We start from the raw sequence: 25044 nt of genomic DNA on the forward strand, positions 1-25044 counted from the left end.
GCCATCGCATCCTCTCCCTCGTGGTCACGTGGGCAAGCAAGCAGAACTGCTTCGCGCGATGGCGGAGCCTAGTGCGTGAGATTGTGGTGCTGTGATAGGACCAGACATTTCGGAATTGAATTCCCTAGGAGAACTCTAGGGACTTTGGCTTGAGCAAAAAGGTGGTGTGACGAGCCGCCGAGTGTTGCTGTTGCTGGCTGTGCGATTCATTCGAAGCAAAGCATCCAAACTTGTATTGAATGCTGAGCACAGGAGAACTTCACCACATTACACCAACTTTGAGCACCTCGAACAGGGTAGCGGCGCGCTCAATCGTAACACGGCCAGTAGTTTCGCTGGATTTCGCACGCATTTTTTGCCACTGTATTTATTTCAAAGGGATCAAATTTTTCTGTAATGATCACCTTTGTGTAGGTTCTCCATAAGTGAAAACAAGGAACCACTGATAGGCTAATATGAAAGCAAAAAAATACTGGAAAAACAGCACCAGTTCATCGTCCCCTGCATCCACTTTAAACCCGTTTTACGCGCACACAGCGTATACTGTTGTTCCAGGTGGAAATGTTCCCAATTTTTTGAAATTTCTATTTCAGTTTAGTTCAAAATCATCCTTGATGATAGACGGGCATAGACAAAACGCCATATAGAGGCTTCAAATTAATTTCAAGAGGCTGGAAATTAAACACGATTGGAATTAAAATGTTGTCACGAACGTTTTGTTGACTCGTGTGTTTTGTTTTCAGAGTGTGGCCGCACCCGGCCGTGTTCGAAGCGAAGCGAGTGTTTCCTTCCCTACCTTTTGTATGCCTCGCACGCTATCGTATTTGATGCCCTGTGTCAAGAACTTTCTTCTTGGATCACCAGTGCTCTCGATCTAATTCCATGCTTCTAAAATGAATATCGTGGAAAAATCAATGCTCGAGGAGCAAACGGCGCGGCATTCATTTCGACGACTATCGCCTGCGCACGTCCCCCTGTTGCAGTACTGATTCGTCGACGCTTGCGTATTTTTGAAGTTCGCGGAGCACGAGTTCCCTCCACTGAACCTTGTTTACTGAAAGAAGCCTGCGTAATCCTTGGCTACATGACAATATGTACCACGGGTCGCAGACAATTAATTTAAGCCAGGCATTATTTTAGTGTCACAATATTAATTAATAAATATTAATTAATATTAACTGTGTCATAACATTAACCACTAAAATTGGTGTCTGTACCCCTTCAAAATTGGGTCGATTTGTGAAGCGTCACTGTATATAAGATTGCACGGACAGGAACTTTGCAAGAAGAAACAGAAAGTACTGCAATATCGCATTTCCTGACACTGTTTTTCTACACTCGCACAAAGCATAAGAAACAAGATGCAGGGTGAAAATGCCTTGGTGGTGTACAATCACTGACACGTGTTTTGTAGGTGTAAAATGGAGACCGGGAGATCAGAAGCTTAATTTTTCACCCAAATATGAAAGCCACAGAAATTGTTGGGCGGTATAACAAAGATCTGATACGGAGGCATTGCTAATAAAAAAAATTAAAGGATAGTTAGTCGTTGATGAAAACGTACATTCGCTGATGCTGTAGGCACCATCCCCATTTGTCACATAGCATATACTTGAGACTGGGACAGTGAGGAATGCACCGGCCGCAAGGTGGAGCTCAAATACAGCACCGGGTCGAAAATGTTAGATGCTGTTTTCAGTGCCAACCTATGCACAACGCTCCCGTAATACAACCGTGACCCAACATGTTGGAAAAAACGTCCAAAAAAGTTGTTTATCCGCACCGTAAAAGTGTTTTGAGTGGATCTTTAGAATAATCATTGTTTTCAGTCGTGCAGTTAACTCTGGGCACATACCATTACAGTTTATAACTCTGGGACCCCTTCCTATGTACTTGTTTTTTAGTAATTTCAGTACTACACTAATACTGTAGCACTGTAATTTCATTATTGCTACTATCGGAACTGCACCGAAGTCGTCTTCTGTCAGGGATGAATATCAGTTTTTCGTCGAGTGCTAAACATGAAAATCTGTGTTCCTTTCTGGCAGGAATTGGTAGAACATTCAGTTGAATTTGATGTCAGGGCACGGGCGCATTCTGCGCCACTTTGGAGTGCTACGCAAGCACTTTTTCAGTAGTAATTCTTCTTTGCCAACTTGGCAAGTTTGTTTACACCGAGCTAGACTTGGCATTCAAAACCGGCAGGTTGCATATTGTCGTGAGCCGCGGGCAATTCCCCGATACGACATTAAACACGAGCAGCTCGCACAAAAAGACGAAGATGAAAAAATTTAAATGTAGCACCAATGGCCTGACCAATCTGGAAACGCCCCTACAAGGGAAGCACGAGATGCACCCAACAGGGCCACGGAAAACATCGCCGTAGGCCGGAAGAGGTTACGTAAGCTCAACGAAGACAGAACAGGGAGTCAAGAAGGACCGACAGGAAAGACAAGGTTCCGGACGGCCAAGCCAGATTGCCGGGACATGTACGTCGCTACGCAAGACTGGACGGGAGTGGGCCGACGTTGCAGCAGCCTCTCGACGCAGCGCCACCCATGCTTTGGCGGCCCCAGCGGCCGAGTGTCTTCGTGCAGCGCCCCCCCCACCGCCTCCCCGCCATCCCTCCCACAACGGCGACGCTCCCGAATCCAAGCCGCACGGCCGCACTACGCCGGTCGCACTACATGGAGACCACGTACAGCCCGCAGGCGCCAGCTCTTCATGGCACGCTGCGCCTCCCGCACGACCGAGCAGGTCATGCATGTTTATGAACATGCAGGATGCTGTGTTTAGTTTTTTGCGGGGCTGATTTTTAATATTTTCTAGGGATTTCTTCCTGTTTGTTGCGTTTTCTTAGGTTTGTTTTGTTTCAGATAAATGTGTTTGCTTCAGCAGCTGCCTTTGTTTGATACGTGAAAAAATATTTGAAAGGGGATTTGGATGTCTTCGGCGCACACAGAATAGAAAGTTTCTGCGGCAACTTCTTACCGATCCAGTTCATCTTTACAATAATGAATGAGCAGCTTAAAACTACATCTTGCGCCAATTGTTTGCACACGCACGCTGCAGAAGCGTCGGACCAGCTTTGACACGACATGTCCTTTTTGACCGGGAGCTCCTGAGCGAGGTTACCATTATTCCCGACAAACCGAAACATTCTCGGTCGGTGAAGACGCCGTAGCACCAAGCAATGTGGCAAACCTTTTTAAGGTAAAAAAAAATTACACCATCTTCCCGTGGGGAACCCTGATGAGGATGCGAAGCATCGTGGCGGTTCCGTGTGGTTCCATTGTGCAATTGTCGTTATGTTGAGTGATCTGGTTTTTGCTAGCGCCAGAGGGAATTCCGCGTCCGGGTCCACACCGGTGGCAAAGGCACGCAATTGCTGTTGTGTTACGGTGAGTAGGCGGTGGTTGTCGAGGCGCCGAAACTCGTCCATCATGTTCTTGTCGATGTTGTCTCTGTGGTAGAATCGCTAGTCTCCGTCAGCTTTGGTGAGGTAAAGGTTGTTGACATTGGTGCACCGGCTGAGAGCAATGTACACGCCCTCCTCTTCGCAGCTTTGTCTTCTCGTTCTTCTTCTTCTTCGGCGGTTCCCCTACGGGAAGATGACGACGGTGGTTGAACGCGAACCTATCTCGTGATGGATTCTTTGGTTGGCCAATCCCTAGGGGCATCCTGCCACAATCAGCATCAGAGGCGCTGCGGACGGGGCTGGTTGAGCTGCAAGGCGCGTGGCGCTTCCCGCCACAGCTTTCCCACGGGAAATTCAGCATCCCCCTCTAAAGTTTTCAGTTCGTCGTTTCCGTTTTCCGTTGACGTTCAGCTTCGCGTGCCTTCGTTGTATCAGTAGCTTCTTGACGTAGTTTGAATGAGTCAAGGACATAAGGCGCGTTCGTAGAACTTGCTCCTGTCCCGGATTTGTAGCGTAGTGGGAAGAGCACCGCGTACCTCCCGTTGCGGCCAGAGAGTCGTGGAATCGAAACCGGGTGCCGCTAACTATTTCTTTTTTTTTATAGTGTAGTATCGCGGAGCTGTGGGTGTAAGGAAGAGAGTTGTGCATGCGCAGTGAGCGTGTGGACGGCGCCGCCATCAACGACGGAGGACCAGGCGAGCCTAAGAAATGCTCCGCATTTAAAACATCGATATGCAATACTGTTTTGGCATAAAGGCATCCTTTACGAAGGATTCTAATTCCACAATGTGATCGTTAGTGGATCGTCCTGCCCAAAAGACTGCCTGGATGAGAGGACCATCTTATTCTCTAAAGTATACGAGTCTCTTATTTCTTGTTTCCTCAAGAAGCTGGCACAGGCAGTTTGTCAGTGCAATTGTCAGCCTCCCTCCAATACCTGGGAAAGTGCCCTGCCAGTCGTACTATATTATACAGGGTGTCCCAGCTATCATGCACCAAGATTTAAAAAAAGAGAAATAGCGTAACTCGAAGAAAACCTAGTGCATAATGTTTGCAGTACTGTGAGGAAGCGGAAAGTAATTTTTTCGTTAATGATACTTAATTAATTAATTGTAATTAATTCTCTAACTCGAGAAATACTGTCCTAATCAATAAAGTGTCAATGAGGCACTTGTAGGTAACCACGAGGGGCATCTAACTGCGCTATTTTCAGCGACAAACTAATTGCGTACTCATTTATTCTGACTGATAAAGGAAACCCGCGAAATATGAAAAATACCACGTGACGACGCTTACGCGCGCATTGTAAAGCAGCGTCCCCAAACAAAGCTGATTGAAAGCAACTGCTTCGCCTGTTAGCCGCCCGAAGAGACAGCGCATCACCTTGATAATAGCATGCATGGAAGGAGCAGCAGCAGCAAGATTCGCGGGACGCGTGTGCAGATAGGGAACAAACTCGGTCGCGATTTCTTCTTTCTTTCTTTTGTCCATTTCATTCTGGCTAACTCAGAGGCAGCCTGTTTGAAGGCGTTGCTTTACGGTGCGCGCGGAGGCGCCGTCACGTGGTATTTTTCATATTTCGCGGGTTTCCTTTATCAGTCAAAATAAATGTGTACGCAATTAGTTCATCGCTGAAAATACCGCAGTTAGATGCCCCTCGTGGTTACCTACAAGTGCCTCATTGACACTTTAGTGATTAGGACAGTATTTCTCGAGTTAGATAATTATTACAATTAGTTAATTAAGCCTCATTAATGAAAAAAATACTCTCCGCTTCTTCACAGTACTGCAAACATTATGCACTAGGTTTTCTTCGAGTTACGCCTTTACTCTTTTTTGAATCTTGGTGCATGATAGCTGGGACACCCTGTATACCTGGAGAGCTGTTTTACGAGTGTCTGTGCGTAAGCGTTTGTGATCGCATATGGAAAGTTCCGCACACCAGGGGCGGAAGGCTTACACGCGCTCAGAAAGCCATTAGCTCACGAAGAGTAAACTGAGATGAAAAGGCATTGCACTTGTTGTCGCGTGAAGACTTCCTTTCAGCAGGCATTTGCGTTGCATTAAATGTTCGTGCAGTCGGCTAGTGTTCGAGGTGTTGCGCCAGAGTATAAGCATGGTCTTGAAGTGTGTTAACAGGTGTCTGCTGTCCTTTAAGTTTCCGAATATGAGTTCATATTTTGTGTCTATCTGTGTATGAAGTTATCGATGTTAACAAGCACGCCAGCTTTCTTTTTGCCTCAGGGTGAACCCGCTTCCGAACAGCCTGCCTTCGCCCGTTTCAAGGCTACTAGGATATCTGACGTTCGGTATCGACTACGGATACCTCAAGCCCTGTTCTGGAAGCTTTCGTCGCAGCCTACAGGGCTCATTTCACCAGGACCTCGTCGGGTTACACCTGGACCAGAGGCCTGCGGAATTGACTTTTCGGTGGCGTCGAGGGTATGCTCCGTGAATGTCTGGGTGTCTTGTGGATATTGAGGAATGTTTAAATGCTTCCATGAATGTCTTCCAGTGCGTTCCAGCTTCCTCCAACGTTTGTAGTAAAAAATATTTGGACCCTTGTCTGCGTTAATGTGGTTGGAAAATGGTCTCTACCCTACGGGTTAGTGCCCACATGACAATCTATAGACGTAAAGAACTGCAGAACCAAGCGCTACGTCGAGATGCGAGCAGGTGCGTTCTATATTATAATATGTGCGTTGTTTATTTGTTCAATATGCATGCTACTGATGGCCCTAACGACTTTCTTGCGAGCTGACGCGGGCGTATGTGCGGGAAAGTTGTCGGAGTGCAATTTGCGCACTGAGAGTGCACCTACCAGTAGGAATTCTTCGCATCGCTGATCTACGAGAGCCTCGAAGTGCTTTGTAGACGTTTACAGCCAGAGGACCACTGGTGTCGCCGCAGTGACCAAGCAGTGACCCACAAGTGCATCCCTGTGAAGCCAAGGGCGGCTCGCTAGGTGAAATTTTACTGCGAAGCAGTATATGTCCAACCCCTCCCCAAGTTTTCATTCCGGTGTAGCCGATTTACTAGTCGCCGCTCCGGGGCTGCTCCTCGCCACCGCCGACCCCTCTTTTTCACAACGGTTATAATAACGGTTATTCCCCTCACCCCCACCGATGCCTCTTTCGCAAGTTGCGAAGTCCGCTGACAGCGGCCGTAGCGCCGTTATCAGATGATTGCGGAGAATCAACAGAAGCGGGAGTGGGCGTAAAACGCCCGAAAGCCGCCGCCGCCGCCGCCGAGAACGTAGCCGCCTCAAATTCCACCTCGCCCACTAGCCGCGGGTTCCAGTCACTTCCAGCTGCCAGTTGAAAGCAACTTGCCCCGCTGGAACGCCATCGTGAGCACATAATTCTTCTTTAGTTTGAAAGCCATTCCGAGCAACATTGTCGCGTAGGCTGCCCTCGTTGACCAGCTGGCCATAGTTATTCTGGCGGAAGCATAATAATAGGTCTCAGTCTTTCTCTCTTCCTTCGCCGCTGTATTTCACGCCTAATTATGCGCCCACCTCCGGTTGCCCGCTTAGGCACGCACGGGTCGGGGGTTGAGGAGCGAGGCACGCTCGCACAGCAGGGCTTAATGCCGCCACCGGTGACGTGCCCGTTGCGGTGGTGGTGGGATGTCCGAACGCGGAGTCTCCTGGCTCAGCTGCCCCCCGCAATCGAGCGGTCTCGGTCCGGGTCGGCGTGTCGCGCAGACGCGAAGACGCCTACGACGGGGCAGCGAAAGGGACACCCCCGTGCGTGTCCGCCAGAATAAAGGTCGAGGCCTTCGAGGTGCTAACTCGCTATGGAACGGACTCATGCCGTTCGCTTGGAGGAAGAGGAGGGTAAACTGCAGAAGCGTCAGCCCGAACAGAGAATGGGCGCGAAAACAATGGAGAGCCGTTGCCTCTTCCGTTGTCGCCTGAAGCTTCAGCTGGTCGAGTAGCTGCAGATCCCTCCCGTGTGAGCAGCAACTGGCCCGTTTGGAACGTTGACGTGGGCCGATACCACTTGTTCAGCTTCAAGAGCTTTCAGAGCGACGTGTTCAGTGTTTCACTTCTAAGCACCCGCTCATTAACGGTTGCCGGTTTATGCATGCACGGATTGGGAGTGAAGGGAGGGGCAGCTTAAGGTTTCATGCCCTTACTGATGACATGTCCGTTGTGTTGGCGTGAGGTTTAAGCGTGGCCGTCAAACAGCCCAATGGGGCAGGTCCGGTGTCCTCAGTTGTAGACTGGATTGGGTTGGCGTGTTACACAAACCGTGGCCTCCGTGATCGGCTACCGGCGGCGCGCCGTTGCTCCGGCCGTCCCAATCGCCCGGAGGGAGCGTAAGTTGAAAAGGGGGCGTGGCCGCGTTTTTCGCCGTACCGCGGCGCGCGTAGCCTAAGGTCGCTTTCCCTGGCGCGGGCGGGCGCAGAGGACGAAAAGTCGGCCTTCGCAGCTCGTGCGTGACGTTTAATAAAAAAAAAAATTAACGCACACTAATGCAGGAGAAAGGTAGAAGTAGTTAGTGGTGCCATTAGGGTAGTTGCTGGTGCCTTTGAATTTTCGACGTAGACTATGCCCGGGGTGACGCATAAGTGAATTCGTTGCACAGCAGTATTCGTTTTTGTAGTCACGCATGGCTCCAAAACAACACGTTTTCCGGTTTTATTTCTGAAAATCTCGTACATGTTGTCGGAACGCACATTCCGTGCGTTCCGAGAAAGAACCATGGGAATTCAACCGACCGGCATCCAACCATTAGTAAACACGAAAATACCCCCTATGTCGTTTCCTTTTTTTTCCCCTTTAAACGTGCGGTCTTTGACAGATAAAATAGATGACATGGCAACATTACTTGAAACGTTTGGCACAACTTTTACCGCGATACCATTAACAGAGACGTGGTATACTTCAGCATCAGTGTATACTGTCCAAATGGCTATCGGTATTTCTTCCGCAATAGGCAGGGTAAATGTGCTGGTGCCGTTTATTGGCATGCATGCTTGCATATACAAACGCACAGAGAGACTTCCAGACTACCATAAATGGACGTGGTCTAAGTAATGTCATAACAATCTTTATCCGAGTTACGATTGGTAGTTCTCCACTTGATGTATTTATTCACTAATATCCCGAACAAATTACTTACAGCCGATGTTGTGCATACAGATATTAGTGATCACCTTAACTGCTCACCGAAAAAAATAATGCTCTTAATATGTCATGCCAATAAATTATGTGCAGAATATTACCCGAGCAAATCTAGAAATTCAGAAACAGTCTTTCGAAAAAATACACATGTAGAGTCTATCCATAGCGGTGTGAAACGCATCGCGGAAAACCATGACTTTTTCACTCACGGCAAATAATTTGGTACCGAGATTGCAGTAGGTACTTGAAACCCCTAAGCATATTAAAATAAAACCCAAAAAAATGGTTAATTCGTACCCGTGGAAGCCGAACAGATTATTTGACTATCGTAGTCGCCTGCCTATAAACAATACACGAGAGCTTATCGGTATTACGCTGTTTTCGCGCACGTGCACTCGCACGCACGCACGCACGCACGCACGCACGCACGCGCGCACACACACACACACACACACACGCACACACACGCACGCACGCACACACACACACACACACACACACACGCGCACGCACGCACGCACGCACGCACGCACGCACGCACGCGCGCACGCGCGCACGCGCGCGCGCGCGCACCTCCCCCCCCCTTCCTCCCCCCACAGACACCACAAGGGATACCTAGAGCGTTCGAAACAACTTCAAAGGCAAAAGAGCATATTTTCGCGCTGCGATATCCCGCGAAAATGCTGTAACACCGAAAAAAGAATACAGCACGCTTGCATTCACTCTGCCCGAGATGACAGAACCCTGGGCTATGGCATTCGCCTTTTAAACAAACGACCACTAAAGCTGCGTGCAAAGGCAATCGTGGGTGTTAAATAACGTGCGTTAAACAACTTTGTACTTGTAGGATCGAGTCAAAATACATAGACCCCATATTGAGAGTTTTCTCGCACGAAGACGCGACAACGAAAGCTGATTTACAACTCAAAGCGCAGGCAGCGTCGACCAGGCGAGCGTCTCTTCATGATGATGATGATTAGTGGCTTTCCCACTGAATCGGGGCGTCGGTTATCAGCAACGGACTTGCCTGTTTTATTACGTTTACTTGCCCTACTCCCAGCTAACCTATAGATTTGCTTCCTCCCTCCCATCTCTCCCTCTTTTCTGTTTTAAACTCCTCTCCCCCACCCCCTTTTTTTCTCCCCTCGCTGTTCTAAATTCTCATCCGTATGATTACTCCGCCTGCGTACCCATCCCTTCCCTACTTTTCCTCCACCACCACTCCAGTCGCCTCTTCGTCACCTCTATGGCCTTGAAGTTGAGGTTCCCCCCGCCCCAAATCCCAAAGCCTCCGCCAGCGTCATTTCCCCCTCACCCCGCGGTGGCCGTATCTTCGCTGTTTGTAAACAAACATGAATGCGCCGAACGGTTCGCCCCAGAAGACTTCCGGTGCGGCACTTCCGGTAATGGTTTCTAATGGTCGCGGCCGTCGCGGCGGTGTTTGCCTGGTGTGTTTGAGTTTGTTGCTGCATTATTTCTGGCGCATTCCTTAAGATGTGTTTACAGCGATGTCTAGCGACTACATGACTACTACTCTGACAACACTATTAACAACGTTGTAATAATGAACACCACTTTTTCACATAAGAAGGGGTGTGTACGGTACGCCACTTCACATAAACGGAACCTACGCTTCATCACACGTATTTTAGGCTGCATAAAACGGGCTAGTTGACACACTCAAACGTTTGGCACACATCACGATAAATCGCTTTCTACTGCGCCTGTGTCACAATGGGCAGTGTTGATAGAGATCGGCGCCGATCGGAATCGGTCGCGATCTAAGGTGTTCAGTGTGACTGAGATGACAAAACGTACTCATTATGTGATGACGTCAGGTGCGGCTGAGTCACGATAACAACTATGGTTTACTGACTAGTACACTATTCATGAATCAAACTTTCAAGTTAATCCGCCTACATATAGTCCGCGCTCACACGGAAAGGTAAATTAGCTGGGGTGCGACGATTTCCATTGGCGGCAACACGACAAACTACGAGTCAGTTGTTCGTACCGATGAAAACCCAGTCGCAAGCGTCGCTCTCATAAAAAGCAAATGCAACGGCGCCACTGTAATTAGCAACAAAACGTGGGCAACGCGACGTACGCTGTGCGGCGATTCATGCGGAGCGCGCCTACTTTGGTGTCATGAAAGTAGAAAAAACTGCGCGTAAAAGACAGGACCGTGACAAGTAGACAGGACTGTCCTGTCTTTTACGCGCAGTTTTTAAAGCAAAGCTTTTTACCTCTACCCCCCAAGGGTTCTTTCGCGACCGTTGGCGTCACCAGAAAACTCCAGCGAACAAATAAAAGAATTTACTGGCACCGCCGGGAATCGAACCTGGAACTAACAGACTAACAAAGCGAGAGCCCGTCGTCTTACCGATTTAGCTACGAGCCCACACGAAGAGAGGGAAGACAGGTGGTGTACTCACTAAGTACATCTACGGGTTTACCCCCTTCGTTCTCGCTGAATGCCACGTAAAAGCGTCACGCGACCACTCATGCCCGCCTAGCGGCCCTGTGCGCACCTTGCTCATGTGCTAAGAGTCACAAAAATTAAAGGAAGCTCACACCAATGCATGGCATCTCATTTCTAGTACGCCAATGTGCTAAAGCCTGTGGCCTCCAGTGTTTACGCAAAAAATCACAGCTCCTTGTCGTCCGCCCTCACGCCAAATCAAGGAATACATTCAAATACTCCTTGATGGCCAGACCATCACTCCAAGCCCCAGCATCAAGATCCTGGGACTACATCTCGAGGCTAACACCAAAAGGGACGTCTCCTTGCATCGCCTCAAAAACAGCATTAATCAAATCATACACATGATCAGGCGACTTGCCACCAAGAAGCGAGGCCTAAAGGAAACCGGTACCTTTCGATTTATTGAAAATTTTGTCCTCTCGAGAGTCACTTACGTCAACCCCATGTCTTCTTCTCGACAAGGAAGACATAGAGATGCCTTATATAATGATTAGAAAGGCGGTCGAGCAGGCCATTGGTCTTCTCATGAGTGCGTCCACACAGAGGCTGCTTAGCACGGGACTCCACAACACTGTGGAAGAGCTGATAGAAGGCCATCTTTCAAACCAGAAGGTCCGACTCAGCCGCATGCTTCACCAGATTGGCTGGGCAGCCCAGAATGTCACTCCGCTTGACGTACTCCCAGACTCTTGGCGACTAAAATAAAGATGCTCCCTTTGCTTAGAAATATGAACCCCTCACATGACGAGGTTCACCGAAAAGCACGGGCTCAAGCGCTAAACACCACCCTCGGTGGGGATAACGCAGTTATTTACACAGACGCCTGCAAATCTAGGGTAGCAATACGCAATCATCGTGGCTACCTCCAGAACCAACCTCCTTGCGTGTACCTCGCTTAGGACCCAAGAAATGACGGCAGCAGAAGAGGCAGCCATCACTTTGGCTCTCACTCAACCAGGGGTTCGGAGGGTAGTCACCGATTTCCAGCAAGACTACTGGAATTACCAGTCGGGTTGGGTGTCCTGACCTGCACTGCGCGTGCTAAAAAACCCCTCCCCAAACGGTTACATTCAGCTTATCTGGACACCCCCTCACGCTTCAATGGGAGGCAACAAATTCGTCCAACCAACAAACCTGCGCTTTTACCTCCCGTGCTATGGAGCTGCGCGAGGACAGTCACCCGCTTGTCACGTTCAAGGAGATAACCCAGCATTATCGCCGTCTGAGACAGACCGTACCTTCGCCTTACCGTGACCTTTCCAAAGAACAACAAACTACCCAACGACTCATACAATCAGGGCTCCTTCCCACATCCTACGCGTCTTCACTTAATGCATCCGAATCGCTACGACGCTGAATGTAAATTTTGCTCAGAAGTAGGAACACTCCGCCCCGTAATCGGGGTGTGCGACTTTAGCCCTAAGCACCCTCCTTTCTTTCTGTCAACTACCCAACAAGAGCAATGGGAGATGCTGCTGTCCACCCCCTCTCTACCTACCCAACTTCAGCGGGTGGACGGAACACAGGCCGCGCGGAGTGCATATGGGCCCCACAGAAGAAGGAATCACTCCCCAAGGCTGCACTCTGGGTCGTTCAGAAATTTGAACAGAAGTATTTCTTCCTCTTCCATCTCAGCCGCAAGTCTCGTCGCCTCCGTCCGCGGCGCAGAGACGGAGAAGTCAGATCGTCTAACACCTGGTTGGAGCTTACTTTGATTTTATAAAAACAAAGTTTCCACTCTTGCTACACCAATACAACTCAACCAAACACCGTTCATGCATCATGCATTGATTTAACCTTACCAAGAAGATCTCTTTGAAGTAATAAATGGTGTGGTTAAGTGCATTTCACTTCTCTCTGGTTTTACTATTTGTAGGGCGATGTGAGTGATCTTAAGTGACGTCGCTTGAGTAATCGTTATGGGTGCCGTTTACAGCTTTGCTTTCCAACCACATTCACAGGATGGATTGGCGCGATTTTTTTCTACTTTCATGATGCTGCACCAACTAGCTCAACAACATGCTGTACTACTTTGGTGTCCCGAGTGTTGCTTCGAACAGCACACATCCCTGATAATTAAGCGTCTAACTACAAGAAACACCTTTACAGTGTATTTTCGGCGTTAGCATGCAGCTTTGCTGTCCAACTAAAGCGTCACCGCGGTTACTGTTATGGGTGGAACACGAAGGCGTCCGACGTGTTCCTTGTAATTGGGGACCTTAGACTAACGTCTGAGCATCGCTTCTGTGCAATTGAAGCACACGTTGGGCTTTACTTCCCTTTGATGAAGTGGGCGGAACAAATCTGCGCGCTCTTTGTGGGAGCCCAGTTTTTCCTCTTGATAGCTGCAAGCCAGGCGCTGCTTCTGCCTTCATCTCTCGGGAAACAGAACGTTCTGACTTCCGATAGCAAATTTGTTCCGGAACGCAGACTGCATCCCGGCACAACACAGCAGTGTCTGAGTCGCGAGCGCTTCATCGGAATAATTTTATCCGCCGAAATTATCGAAACACAAGCAGCTGCCGCCACCAACGCAGGCTGAAACCACGGTAAAACAGTGTAAACAGAAAGCTTTCTAGGGCACGTTTCCGGTGAACGCACAATGTTGCCAGAGAGCGGCGAGCGCTGGCGAAACCGTGTATAGCTCCTGACAATATGGTCTATAGTTTCCCGATCACTGCCGCAGCATGCACACGTTTCATCCTGCTGCCTGTAGCTACCCGTGTATGCCGGGGTTCTCAGGCACCCTGCCCGTGCCTCGAAGAGCAACGCACTGCCTCTCGTATTGCCATAGAATCCCTCCTTCTTAATTTCCCGTTTCTCTGCCCTATTCGCCGCGAGCTCGACATGTAGGTGGCGACACCGTCGCGCTGCTAGTGTGGATGCTCCGCTGAGCGGCCCGTAAGAATGCACACTGTGGGCGCGCTTCGTGCTTTTTTCTCGCAGTATGTGCGCACGAAAGGCGCAAACAAGAGTGGTATGCTGTAGTTCGGTTCCTCAACGTTCAATGTATAGCATGGAAGCGGCAGTCAGTTTTCATTACTACGCCAAAAAAAGCGACGGCTCATCGGGAATCTCAGAATTGCCGTAATTGTGACAATGAACTTGTACGCTGTGGCTCGTAGCAACCTCGATCTTTCCAGACTATGGCTTTGAGCCTTCAATAAAAGCATAAATAGAAACAAATCAGGAATCCTCGATCTCTGAAACTCAGTTTACAACGGCAATCTCAATCGCTTTCACTGGTAGCATGACGCATTCTTGCATTTGTGGGATGCCCTGAAATGGTAACACTACTTAACTGCCCCGAAATTCTTTCTAAGAGCTTACGATATTTTTTGTGTGTTCAAAAGGCAACATAAAATTACTGAATTTTGATCAGCGCAGAGATATAAATGTAACCAACGGGTCTTTTAAATTAAATTTTAGCGACTCTGAAGGAAGGTTTGATGAATAACGGTTTCAGATCACTTATTTACGGCTTTCGTCGCGGGTGAACTTGCGAATTGAATTATCAACGCACACAGTACAATCAACATCTCATGTTTAGCTAGGTTTTCGCAAATTAAAGTGACAAGCAGGTTTACAGTCTGCAAACCAAGCTTCTGGGATCTCACAGTGAGCACAAGTTTTCTGTTACGGCTGCTCTTTTGACCATTTGCGTTCCTTTTAAAATCTAACAGGTGCCTGCAACAGCGACATGTGTTTGCATTCTTGCGTATAAGGTCGCTTGCGAACCCTAAAGATGCCAATAAATGATCGAAGTTGCGCTGTTGCAGATGTAGTAAAACATTTCCTTTTTATTTCTCGTTGCGAATCAGCGCGACGGGTTCCCGGTAACTACTTTGTTTTGCAAACTGAATATCGCCTTTGTCTTGGCATTTATCGCCTTTGTCTTGGCATCCATAGAAACGTATTTTAAATAATACGTAAAATTAGCAACTCGATACAGTTGAATAAATGTTTATTCCTCCTCCTCAGTATAAACAACGACTGTCCGAAAATGGTATTTATTTTAGAAAAGGTACGGTAAGGACACGATCACACAGGCGCTTGCTGGTGTAAAATACGTGTCCGGTAATGTATGGGCGATAGCTCAGGGGTCGTGTGCAGTGTAAATGTTTTTGTTTGTTTCTTCTTTCTATAAGGACACAGCGCAGTTTTACAAGGGTGTGGAATTTGCACGCGTATGCACAGGTCTTGTCGCTTCTTACCCGTTTCGCGTACTAAACTTTTATCCTTTAAATAATCACCACGCCACCTTCAAGCACCCTTCGACGTTCCCGAAACGGCAGACGACTGCACTCAGCAATAGGAAAAGTGCAATGTGTGTAAGCAATGTTCACACTCAAGCGGTGACCACGGCGAAGATGTTTCGTGGAATTAAGCCAGCGCATTAACCCTCAACGGCCACTGATTATTGCGTTTCTAGAGGAAATGCGCAAGCAGAGGTAACTATGTCATTGCTTACTGCCAAACGAGCACACATATTGGTTGTTTTGTCGTGTGCAGCACGCGTCTTGCGCCGCACGCAATATGAAAAAGCAGACGACGCGAGAGCGCCATCCACACTAGGAGCGGTTCGTCCCGCCGCCGCCAGGGGCCGACTCTGTTCGCGCTCGGGGCGAATAGGCCTCCTGCGCTGCCCAGGGGGCGCTGCGCAAGCGGCTTCCGGGCAGTACTTCCGGGTAGTACAAAGCTGCGTGGTTCCCATAGGATCCCGTGTTGACAGAAGCAAAATGAGCTCGACTTTCTCGATTATTTTGCGACGTGGTCACCAGCTCATCCCCGACGCGTCCGATCTATTTCAGCGATCAACTTGGCATTAGGGGAAAAAGCTTTGCAGCGCTAAACACGTTTACAGCGCCGACAAAAGTACCGGGATTATGACGGCGTCTGCTACTCGCAGGTTCACCGATCGATGGTCGTACGAAGTGAAATTTATAGTGAAATTTCTAGTTTAAACGAATACTCTAGATGACAAAGACTTCTCAAAAACAGCCGATCAAAAAAGAAGGGTGACGCAATCGGCGATGATCGCGCTTTAAAAAACCAGCGAGTCCGGCGGACCGCAGGCTGGCCTGCTGCGGTGCGCCGCTCTTTTGCGTACCTGCACACTATGCGTGCACTTTCATTAAACAGTGCTCGTTTGCGTCGCCGTTACGAATACATGGTGCAGCGTTAGCTTGCCGTTTTGTTGCGTGTCTCAGTGACAAAATGCCGCGACCGTCAGAAGCGTGAAATCTGTTTTGCGATTCCGAAATTAGTGGCCGTAAAACAAAGTGGTCGGGCGAACTAAGAGGCCGCTCGCTTTCCTTGTTTGCTCTCAATTTACTTAATTATGCTCTTGCAGCATACATTCCCAGTTCACACTTAGTAGCCTAGAATGAGGATCAGCAACGGCCGAGTTCCATGCAGCCGACACGGTGGATGGCAGGACGGCAAATCGGGGGGGGGGGGGGGGGGGGCTTTGAATGCAAAGAAAAAAATTCAGCGAATTTCTAATAATATTTCACAATAATCTGGCGAAGTGTGACGATAGGGGGGGGGGCGGCGGGGGCAATTCAACTGGAGGACGCCAATTCTCTGCTCTTGTCTCGCTGTTTAACTACATTTGAAGTCAAAACTGTCGTGTCGGCGTTCAGATTCGACGAGCCCTGCACTAGAAAACCAACACAGTCAGTGATGATCGTATATAAATATTCGGGGCCCCGCGCTGTGTATGCAGCGTTATGCTGTTATGTTATGTTATGCTGTGTTATGTGATGTTATAGAAGTACACATCTCTGCAGGCAGCGGGCGTGTGATTTGGTGCGGGTTTTGCGTCCTTTAATAGCGCTTAATTTGTTTATTTAATTGGCGCTATTGCCCCACCTATTCGCTAGTATACATGTAGCCTGCCGTTCGTAAATCATGCGGCGTAAAACCTTACGCAAGAATCATTTAGTTTGCGAAAATACGAAACAAAATTTCCACTCGTTTCAAAGGCGGTGCCACGCCAGCAGTGTCAGCTGAGTCGGCTGCGCAATTCTTGCGTTCGCTTGCATGCTCCCGATGAAGCAACCTTTTGCAGTTACCTCAGGATGTAAGATGAGCAGCGTTCTGTGTTTATGCGACTCGTGAACTTTCCTTTGTTCACCACACGCAAGAAGAAAAAAACTAACTGTCGTCAAACAGTTAAACCACCAGACCAGGCGATACTGTCCCACGCCGCGACCACCGCGACAGCTCGCTCAAAAGAAAGCCGACAAATCGGCTTCTTTTAGCGGATATTATTTTGTTTAGCCTCTGCAGCTACTTTAAGGACTATTTCATACAGTATGCAGTCATTTAAACACGCCACAAAGCTCCACAACCAACTTTCACTCTGGCTTGTAATTGAAAACACATGGAGGGCGGCGAGGTTCGTCTGCTTTTGTACTACCCAGAGGCGTCGGCCGCTAGGGGCGCTGCATGTCGCCAAAACTCCAGCGCAGGAGGTATAGTGAACTAGAATACAGGAGGCCTATAAGTCTCCAGGGTTTTTTTTCGCTTCCATTCTCTGTGCCCACTTCGTCGTCTCTGCTGCCACCTTACAAACCTTAGGCTAAGAAGGCTGCCACCTCGCGGCGGGAATAGGAGTTAACAAAATTACACCGGTCCGCCTGGCTCCGCGGAGCCAGGCCGGAGCAACGGCGCGCCGCCGGCAGCCGATCTCGGAGGCCACGCACAAACAGTAAGATACGTATACGACGCGGTAGGGGAAGAGACAGGTCTACGTTTGTCCGCTAGGATAAAGTTCGGGTCTTTCCAAATTTTATTCAGGTAATTGCCTCAAAGTATGCTCAGTCGTAAATTCAAAGCAAACGTGTTTTGTTTTGTGCACTCCGTGGAAGGCGTGCAGCTTCGCAGGTCACACGTTTTCTTACAGTGGAAGGGCACTGATTTTTTTTTAAAGAACAACCCTCGAAATTTATTGTAAGCGTACTAAAATATACAGTAGGCAAAAGGCTTTTCTGTAACGCTCGAACGGCGTGATCCGGACTGCGCGGGAGGCACCTAGTGGTAACGCCGTAACGCCTCGTTTGAAATAGGTGGAATGTGGGCATATGCTGCCCGTATCAGCGCGATGGCTGTGTCCCGCCTCGCTGTGCCCGTCGCCTTGGCATCCACGCCTTTTTTGGCCGTAATACGCGCTCCAAGCCTGCGCTGCCGGGCCGGGAAACAAAAGCGGAGATTACCCAACCGCCTTAGCGCGCGCTGTGCGAGCCTTTCGTCTGTATTAGCTTTGCCGTACAGCTGTTCATTGCGTCATCGTTCTGCCAATACGCTGAATGAGTACCACGTGCACCCCTATCAGGTTTATGCGTTCGGCTTCGCACGTCACTGCTGACGGGCTAACGCCGCAACACTTAATGCACTGTGCAAGTGTCCCGGACAGATATCTAGCCACCGTACAACACCAGCAGCGATGCGTTTTTAGCGATTGTGGTTTGTTTTCTGGCATACGCACACACAAAAAAACTCATGTCTAAATTGCGTAGGGCGCCGCGAAAATTAAGCGTTGCACGTAATTAAACGGAGCCATCGCTGCACTAACAATCGCTAATCTCCAGTATTGTTTCCCGGCTCGGCAGCGCAGGAAGCGCTTCTCACGGCGAAAGAAGGTACGGAAGCCAATGCGACAAGAAAAACAGCCACCGCGCTGACGCGGGTCGCGCATGCTCACATTCCGCCGGTCTCAAACCAGGCGTTATCACTAGATGTCTCCTGCGCAGTCCGGAGCACGCCGCTCACGCGTTATAGACAAGCGTTTTGCCGACTGTACGCTAATAATAACGTTGGATGCAAAAAACGTGGCTGAGTAGTCGCTGCCAGCGTCAAATGAACTCACCGAGTACTGTCGACAGAACACAGCCAGGTACCGGTAGTTTCGTATCGACTTATTGTCGTCCAGCTTGATAAGGATGTTTTCGCCGTTGTAGCCTCTGAGCCGTTGCCGCCTGAAAGAAGAGAGCGAGGAGTTCATGATAGGTCTTTGTGCGGAAGTCATGCGCACAGAGACGAGTAGGCCGGCAGCAACTCCCGGCGAGCGCCGACTACCTCTGAGTCCTTTCCAACGGACCAACCACATCGACCCGAAATGCCACGTTCCGCTAGCGTCGTTCGGCGGCAGCGCGGCCGCACGCAGGACAAGGCGAGCCAAGTCATGCGTCGATGGGTGTTTCTGGACGGGCTTATCCGAATTCTGTCCACCACTTCAAGCCATTTTCGATCGCTCACAAGCCGTTGTTAGCACAGTAGATTTATAAGGTTCATTTTTCGATTTTTCCGCAGGGCGTCCGCCATTAGCCGTGCGCATCCGCGGAAGCGCACAGTAACTGCCAAACTGAAACTGCGACTCAGGCAACCGGATACGAGGGCTCGCCTGCTTCTGGAATACGGAGCACGTGCAAAGGAGGACGGTGATACCATAGCAGAGACGAAAAAAAGGTTACGTGGTTTCGGCAGGCGCCACGCATGCGCAGGAAGTCACGTTCTACACCCCGTCGGTACTCCTGCGCTGGGCAAACATGGTCGATGCCCGAAACCCCTACAAATTGCCTCTCCCACCGGAACTGAAGCCAGAGCCAACGTTGTGTAGCCTAACTAGAAAGTAGGGGCAGCGCCAGCCTCTAAAAAAACACACAAGGCACGAGGAGAATCTAACAAACGTGTCCGAATAATAAATAAAACCCAGTCGGCTAATTACGCTAATTTTCAACTTACTTTTCGAATTTCCCGCGGCTGTGTCACAGTTACAGGCTATGCCAGGTAAACGATAGATGGCCGCACGCGAGCAAGTTAAAAATGGCCCAAAAATGTTATGGATGTCATCCCAGTAAACAATCACGCAAGAATCTCGGCATGGTCCTACTGAGAAGCGGCAGAGCCGCATTCACTGCTGAAAAAATACGGCAAATCGTGGGCCACATTAACCAGGGAAAAGGAAGAATGAGAGAAGAAGACTCATCCAAGCACTGACTGATTACGAGGTTCAACGTGCCCAAGCTACACAGGCGATCAGGCACGCCGTAACGGAGGGCTCCGGATTAATTTTGACCACCGGGGGATCTTTAACGTGCGCCGAAATCTCGGACATACGGGCGATTTTGCTTTTCGCCTCCATCAGAAAAGCGGCCGGCGCGGCCGGGAATCGAACCCGCGTTCTTGTGCTCAGCAGCACAACGCCTTAGCCACTGAGCCACCGCGGCGGGTGGTTCAGCCATGGCTACTGGAGGTCTGCACAGTACCATCGAGCCTTTTACAAGCAAGAACTGGTGATCGTGGATTCAGCGCCTAACCTTCCACTTCGCTGCAAATGACGTTTCCGGCGAGGGGAATAAACGCCCGCATCCCCAGACGCTATGCGGAGCCGACACATTCGAGACTACCTGCACGCTGGTGGCACTGAAGCCTCCCGGGGAAGTCAGCTTTGGCGACATGGTCATACTTCTCCAGAAGCACTTCGATCTGAAGTCATCCGAGCTCTACAGCTGCGTGACCAACAGCGGGAACAATCGATCAGCAGCCCTCAAAGGTTTGACAGCCGGCTGCAACTTTGGGGTGGTAACGACATCTGCAACGTCCACACCACCGGCCAACGGACAAACCGCCGCACGTCTGGAACGTCGAGGCCACCGGCGGACGACTAAACAGCCATTTAAACGAGCTCAACAATGCTGCCCCAGCACGTCATGCTTCGTGGGAGGTTCGTCGCGGATGCCTCGAGCAAAGACTGTTTCACAAAGTAGGCAGCAACCAGGACTTAACGGAGCGCCACCCATCGCCGAAGTGAACAAAGCTTCTTAACCGAAGAAGTAAGGCAAAACTTCACCCCAGCAACGACGCTGCTAATGATGTGTCGGCTGACACGACGCGGACACCTGCAAGTTCAGGACAGCACAATGCCATTATTTCTCCAACAAGGGACACATCGAGAACGTTTGCATCGCTCGGAAAAAGAAATTCAAAGAAAATTCCGACACCGGACCAGCAACGTTGAGTGTCACGCGGTAAGTTCACGCAGTAAGTGGATAAATACACCGAAAACACAAATTAACTTGAATGGGAGTTTTTTGGCTGAAATACGCGTTTCAAACTCCTCCGGCAGGAGGTTTACACCCACGTTCGGTAGTATGACGACGGATAAACTACCAGTTTATTCCAGTGGCCAAGAGCCATCGTAAGTAGGCGCAGTTATCACGATTGTACCTGCCCCTAAAACGGAGTATCTGGCTGTGAATACTACGTTTGTCCTAATGGGAGTATGAAAAGCTCAAACGCCTCCTCCTTCTCGTCCTCCTTCACCCCTTCCACCTCTACACGTCCTTACAAAATGGCTGCCAGTTTGTGTCGTGTGTCGTGTGAGCTCCAGTGTCGTCGAAATTTGTGTCGATGTTAACTTGCGGTCGCACGAATGGATGCGAAGTGCTTTCCGCCAACCGACGCTCGTTGTGAACATTGTGGAACCTTGCAACCTGGATTAACGTGCGACGCACTGCAACGTCTCCTCCGAGTGAACGACTTTTGAGGCGACGGAACACGCCAGCGAAGCAACGCGAGGCCTAAATGCGGTGGCCACAAACGTACAGTGGCTCGTCGTTACAAACAATGTTGGTCCGCCTCTTCGAGCCGGTTCAAGGTAAGTATTGCACGTTTTTTTTACATGCGACGCTGGAGCATGTCTTGTCGGCGGCTCTGTCCTTCCTGCGTGCGTCCGTTGTTGTTCGCACCGCTGCGCCCCTCCTCCTCTCGCCGTGATAGCACGCCCTCTCCCCCAACATCTGTGGCGCGCACAGTGCGGCGCGCTCTCTCACTCCGCCGGTGGGCGGCGCTGCGCGCGGCGCAAGCGCGCTTTGCGCATGTGCAGCGCCCTCTCTTTCCGCGGTCTCCTCTCCTTCGGGCGCGCTGCGCATATGAGTGCCGCGCTCCGGCCGGTCTCTCAGTCGACGGTCGCCCGCGCTATGCTTGCTCTCTCTCTCTCTCTCGCATTACCCGACGATTGCTCACGCAATTCGAGTAATCGACCCAACGGAAACGCACAATGAAACCCCCTTCAGCGTCGCATCACACCAGGGTTCCCGCGAGGGGAGGTGGGCGTAATTTTTTTATTGTAACCAACATCTTGGGTGACAATGTGGCCCCTGTAGTATCAAACTGAACTGAGTGTTTCCCGCGTCACTGCACTGGCGATCCTCCGCCTGTCGAGGCGAGCGCAGTGCGTGAGAGAGGGCGCCATGCCCGGAACGTCATTGGGGAGGCCGAACGGTGTGATAGCGATGCGGATGTCCCCAGCATCGGCTTTTTTTCTGTGCGTGGGTCGCGAGCAGAATGAAAAGTTTCTGCACTGTTAACAGCGATGGAAAAGTAAGCTAGCAAGGCTAAGTGTTTTTGTTACGCTGTATCCGTGGCTCATCATTTGCGAGAGAAGCTGAAGCTGGCTTGACAAAGAAGGCCTGGCAGTAGTTTATGGTGTTACACATTGCTGGCCGGCAAGTGACCGTAATAACGGATCACCAACCACTCCTAGGCATTATGGGTGAAAAGAAACAGCCCAGGCAGGAGTTCTCAGCTTTCACAAAGATTGAATCGGCGCTTTCGCTTATTGAGGGTTGTCTTATCAGAGTCACCAGACTCGTCGTGCGTACGAAAGCGAGAAAAGACGTTCTCGACTTAGCACATGCAGGCCACAGGGGCGTAGTACCCATGAAGGCATGCGCTCGAGGCTATATTTGGTGGCCAGGTGTCGACAACGACATAGAACAGCGGGTCAGAAGGTGTGCGATTTGCTGCCAGTATCAGCGAACGCCACCTAAACCTCCGCTTTCAGATTGGAAGCGTGCGACAACACCATGGAACACAGGTCACGCAGACTTCGCTCGTCCTCGTCGAAAGGAGGATGTTGCTTATTGTCGTAGTCACGTACAACAAATGGCTTGAAGTGCGCTGCATGCGGAACATACAGTCACAGACGCTGATTGAGGAACTACAAAACCTCTGCAACTTTCGTTGTTCCCAAAAGGCCTGCAACGGACAACGAACCCTGCTTTGCTTCTGCTGAAATGGAAGATTTCCTGAAGAGCGGGGTAACTCACGTTACAAGTGCCCCCTATCCCCCCTATACGAACGGGCACGGGCATGCAGAAAGAATAGTCTTTGAGACAAAGCAGGCATTAGCCAAGGATCAATCCGGGACATTCGCAAGCAGTTTAGCTCTATATATGCCCAAGCAGCACACGACTTTCTCAGCGGCGACGGACAGCCGCGTTCAGTTTGGTCAACTCTCAACGACACTTACACGCACTTAGCCCACACCGGTTGAAAATGAGGCATCTTACCCGAGCGGTGCTAAATCGCCTCGAGGAGCAGCCGTAGGACAATCGGTCTTCTGCAACTTCACTGGAAGCCCTACTTGGGTGGAAGTAACCGTACTGAAGAGACTTGGAAATCGATCTTGGTAAATCAAGTCCGAAATAGGAATGGTTAGTCGACACCTAGACAACATTAAGCCAGGTGCAGAAGCCTATCCTACTGAAAATTCGCCACAGTCCAATGAGACAAATGGACCGCCGTAGCAAGCGATCAGGGCACAGTGCCGACTCCATAAGTGATCGGCATACCAGTGAAAACACTTCAATCGCCGACGCGTGATGTACCAGCGGTGATCGCACGAGACAACGGTGACCGCACGAGACAATCCGCCTTTTTCATTGCGGTGTGCTGCCACCTAGCGTGCCTAGCGGAAGTTGAAGCTGTAGGGTTTGCCGGCGTTTCCTCCGGCTGTGTTCTCGTTGTATGCACGGCAATCCCACATTACGGCGAGGAGCAGCCGAAGTTTTACTTCTGTGTTGGTGTTATAACGCCTTTATATAATACCAGGCGTCTTCTTATCACTGAATGAGGGCTGGCAGAGAAATCTCGGACAGATCCGTGTGCCGTCCGAGTAGCAGAGCAAGCAGTACTTGGAGTCGTCTGGCATGAAGTGCGATCGCCAGTTCAACAAAGGCCGGCAGTTCGCAAAATGCCTTTAAGCGCTGGACACATGTACGATTGGTACACGCGATTCGAATGCGACTGATCGTTACGACTGTCGCCACTAGTCGTACGCGTGAATTTGAGACGGCCCGATGCGCGCATGAGATGCGTCGTCGGCGTCGCTCCGCCCACTGTTTTTGCTCCATGGTCAACTACGATGATCGCTGAGCTGAATTTGTAGATTCTGCGCGTTTGTTCGCAAGAAATGAATAAAGCAAGCAATCGTGAAGCGTTTTCTGCCTTCGGAAACAGTCCGCGCACACGCCGGCCGCGCCTGCCAGCTCGGCACACTCAGCGGCTCGAACCGGCGCAGACCACGGTAGCAACCGCGCTTGTCGCTGCTCTTCTGAATCAATCTGATCGCTAAAAAGTTCCACATGCGAGAAAGTAGGTGTTAGTGTGGTGAAAAATTGTGCTAGGGATTGTTGTCAGGGCTTATTTTAAAAGCGGCGATCAGATATATCTGCCGCGATGCAAGCCTACGCTGACCGGTCGCCGCGGCGCGCGGTGCGCCGAGCAGCCGAGAGATGGCGATACCTGCGGGGAAGCATCGAAACAGGCTACGCAGAGGTCTTGGTCACCGATCGCTCAAACGGCAGTTATAACTTAAATAGAGTTCCACATGCGAGAAAGGGGATGATAGTGTAGTGAAAAGTTGTGTTGCGGATTGTCATTCGCAGTTGCACAGATAGCAGCGATCAAATATCCGCCAGGATGCTAAGCCTACAGTTCCCATCTCCCGAGCCGACGCGAGCGACGCAAGCCGCCGTAGCCGATCGCGTGCGGCCGACGGGAAGCGATAGAAGCCGACACCGTTCCCCTTTCGGCACTCCGAGTTACAGCGGAACGCAGCACAAGTTGTGGGTGGGATAAGCGCTACAGTAACAAGGACAAGTGAGTACACGGGACAAAGCGCTACTGCAAAACATACATATATACAAAGAATAAACGCCA

The 25044-nt window shown here is 50.2% G+C and overlaps 1 protein-coding gene across 2 annotated transcripts in view; it reads right to left on the reverse strand.

The window, feature by feature from the left end:
• Positions 1-25044, reverse strand: part of LOC144156309 (protein Skeletor, isoforms B/C-like) — a 219706-nt gene that overhangs the window by 134103 nt on the left and 60559 nt on the right. For both annotated transcript variants that reach the window (XM_077688286.1, XM_077688285.1), the window contains exon 4: positions 18908-19016. In XM_077688286.1, the coding sequence (XP_077544412.1) occupies positions 18908-19016 (109 nt within the window). The remainder of the gene's footprint in view (positions 1-18907; positions 19017-25044) is intronic.

The sequence above is a fragment of the Haemaphysalis longicornis genome, unplaced genomic scaffold, assembly GCF_048455015.1.
Source record: "Haemaphysalis longicornis isolate Haplotype H1 unplaced genomic scaffold, Haemaphysalis longicornis Haplotype H1 scaffold_1, whole genome shotgun sequence".
Lineage (NCBI taxonomy): Eukaryota > Metazoa > Arthropoda > Arachnida > Ixodida > Ixodidae > Haemaphysalis > Haemaphysalis longicornis.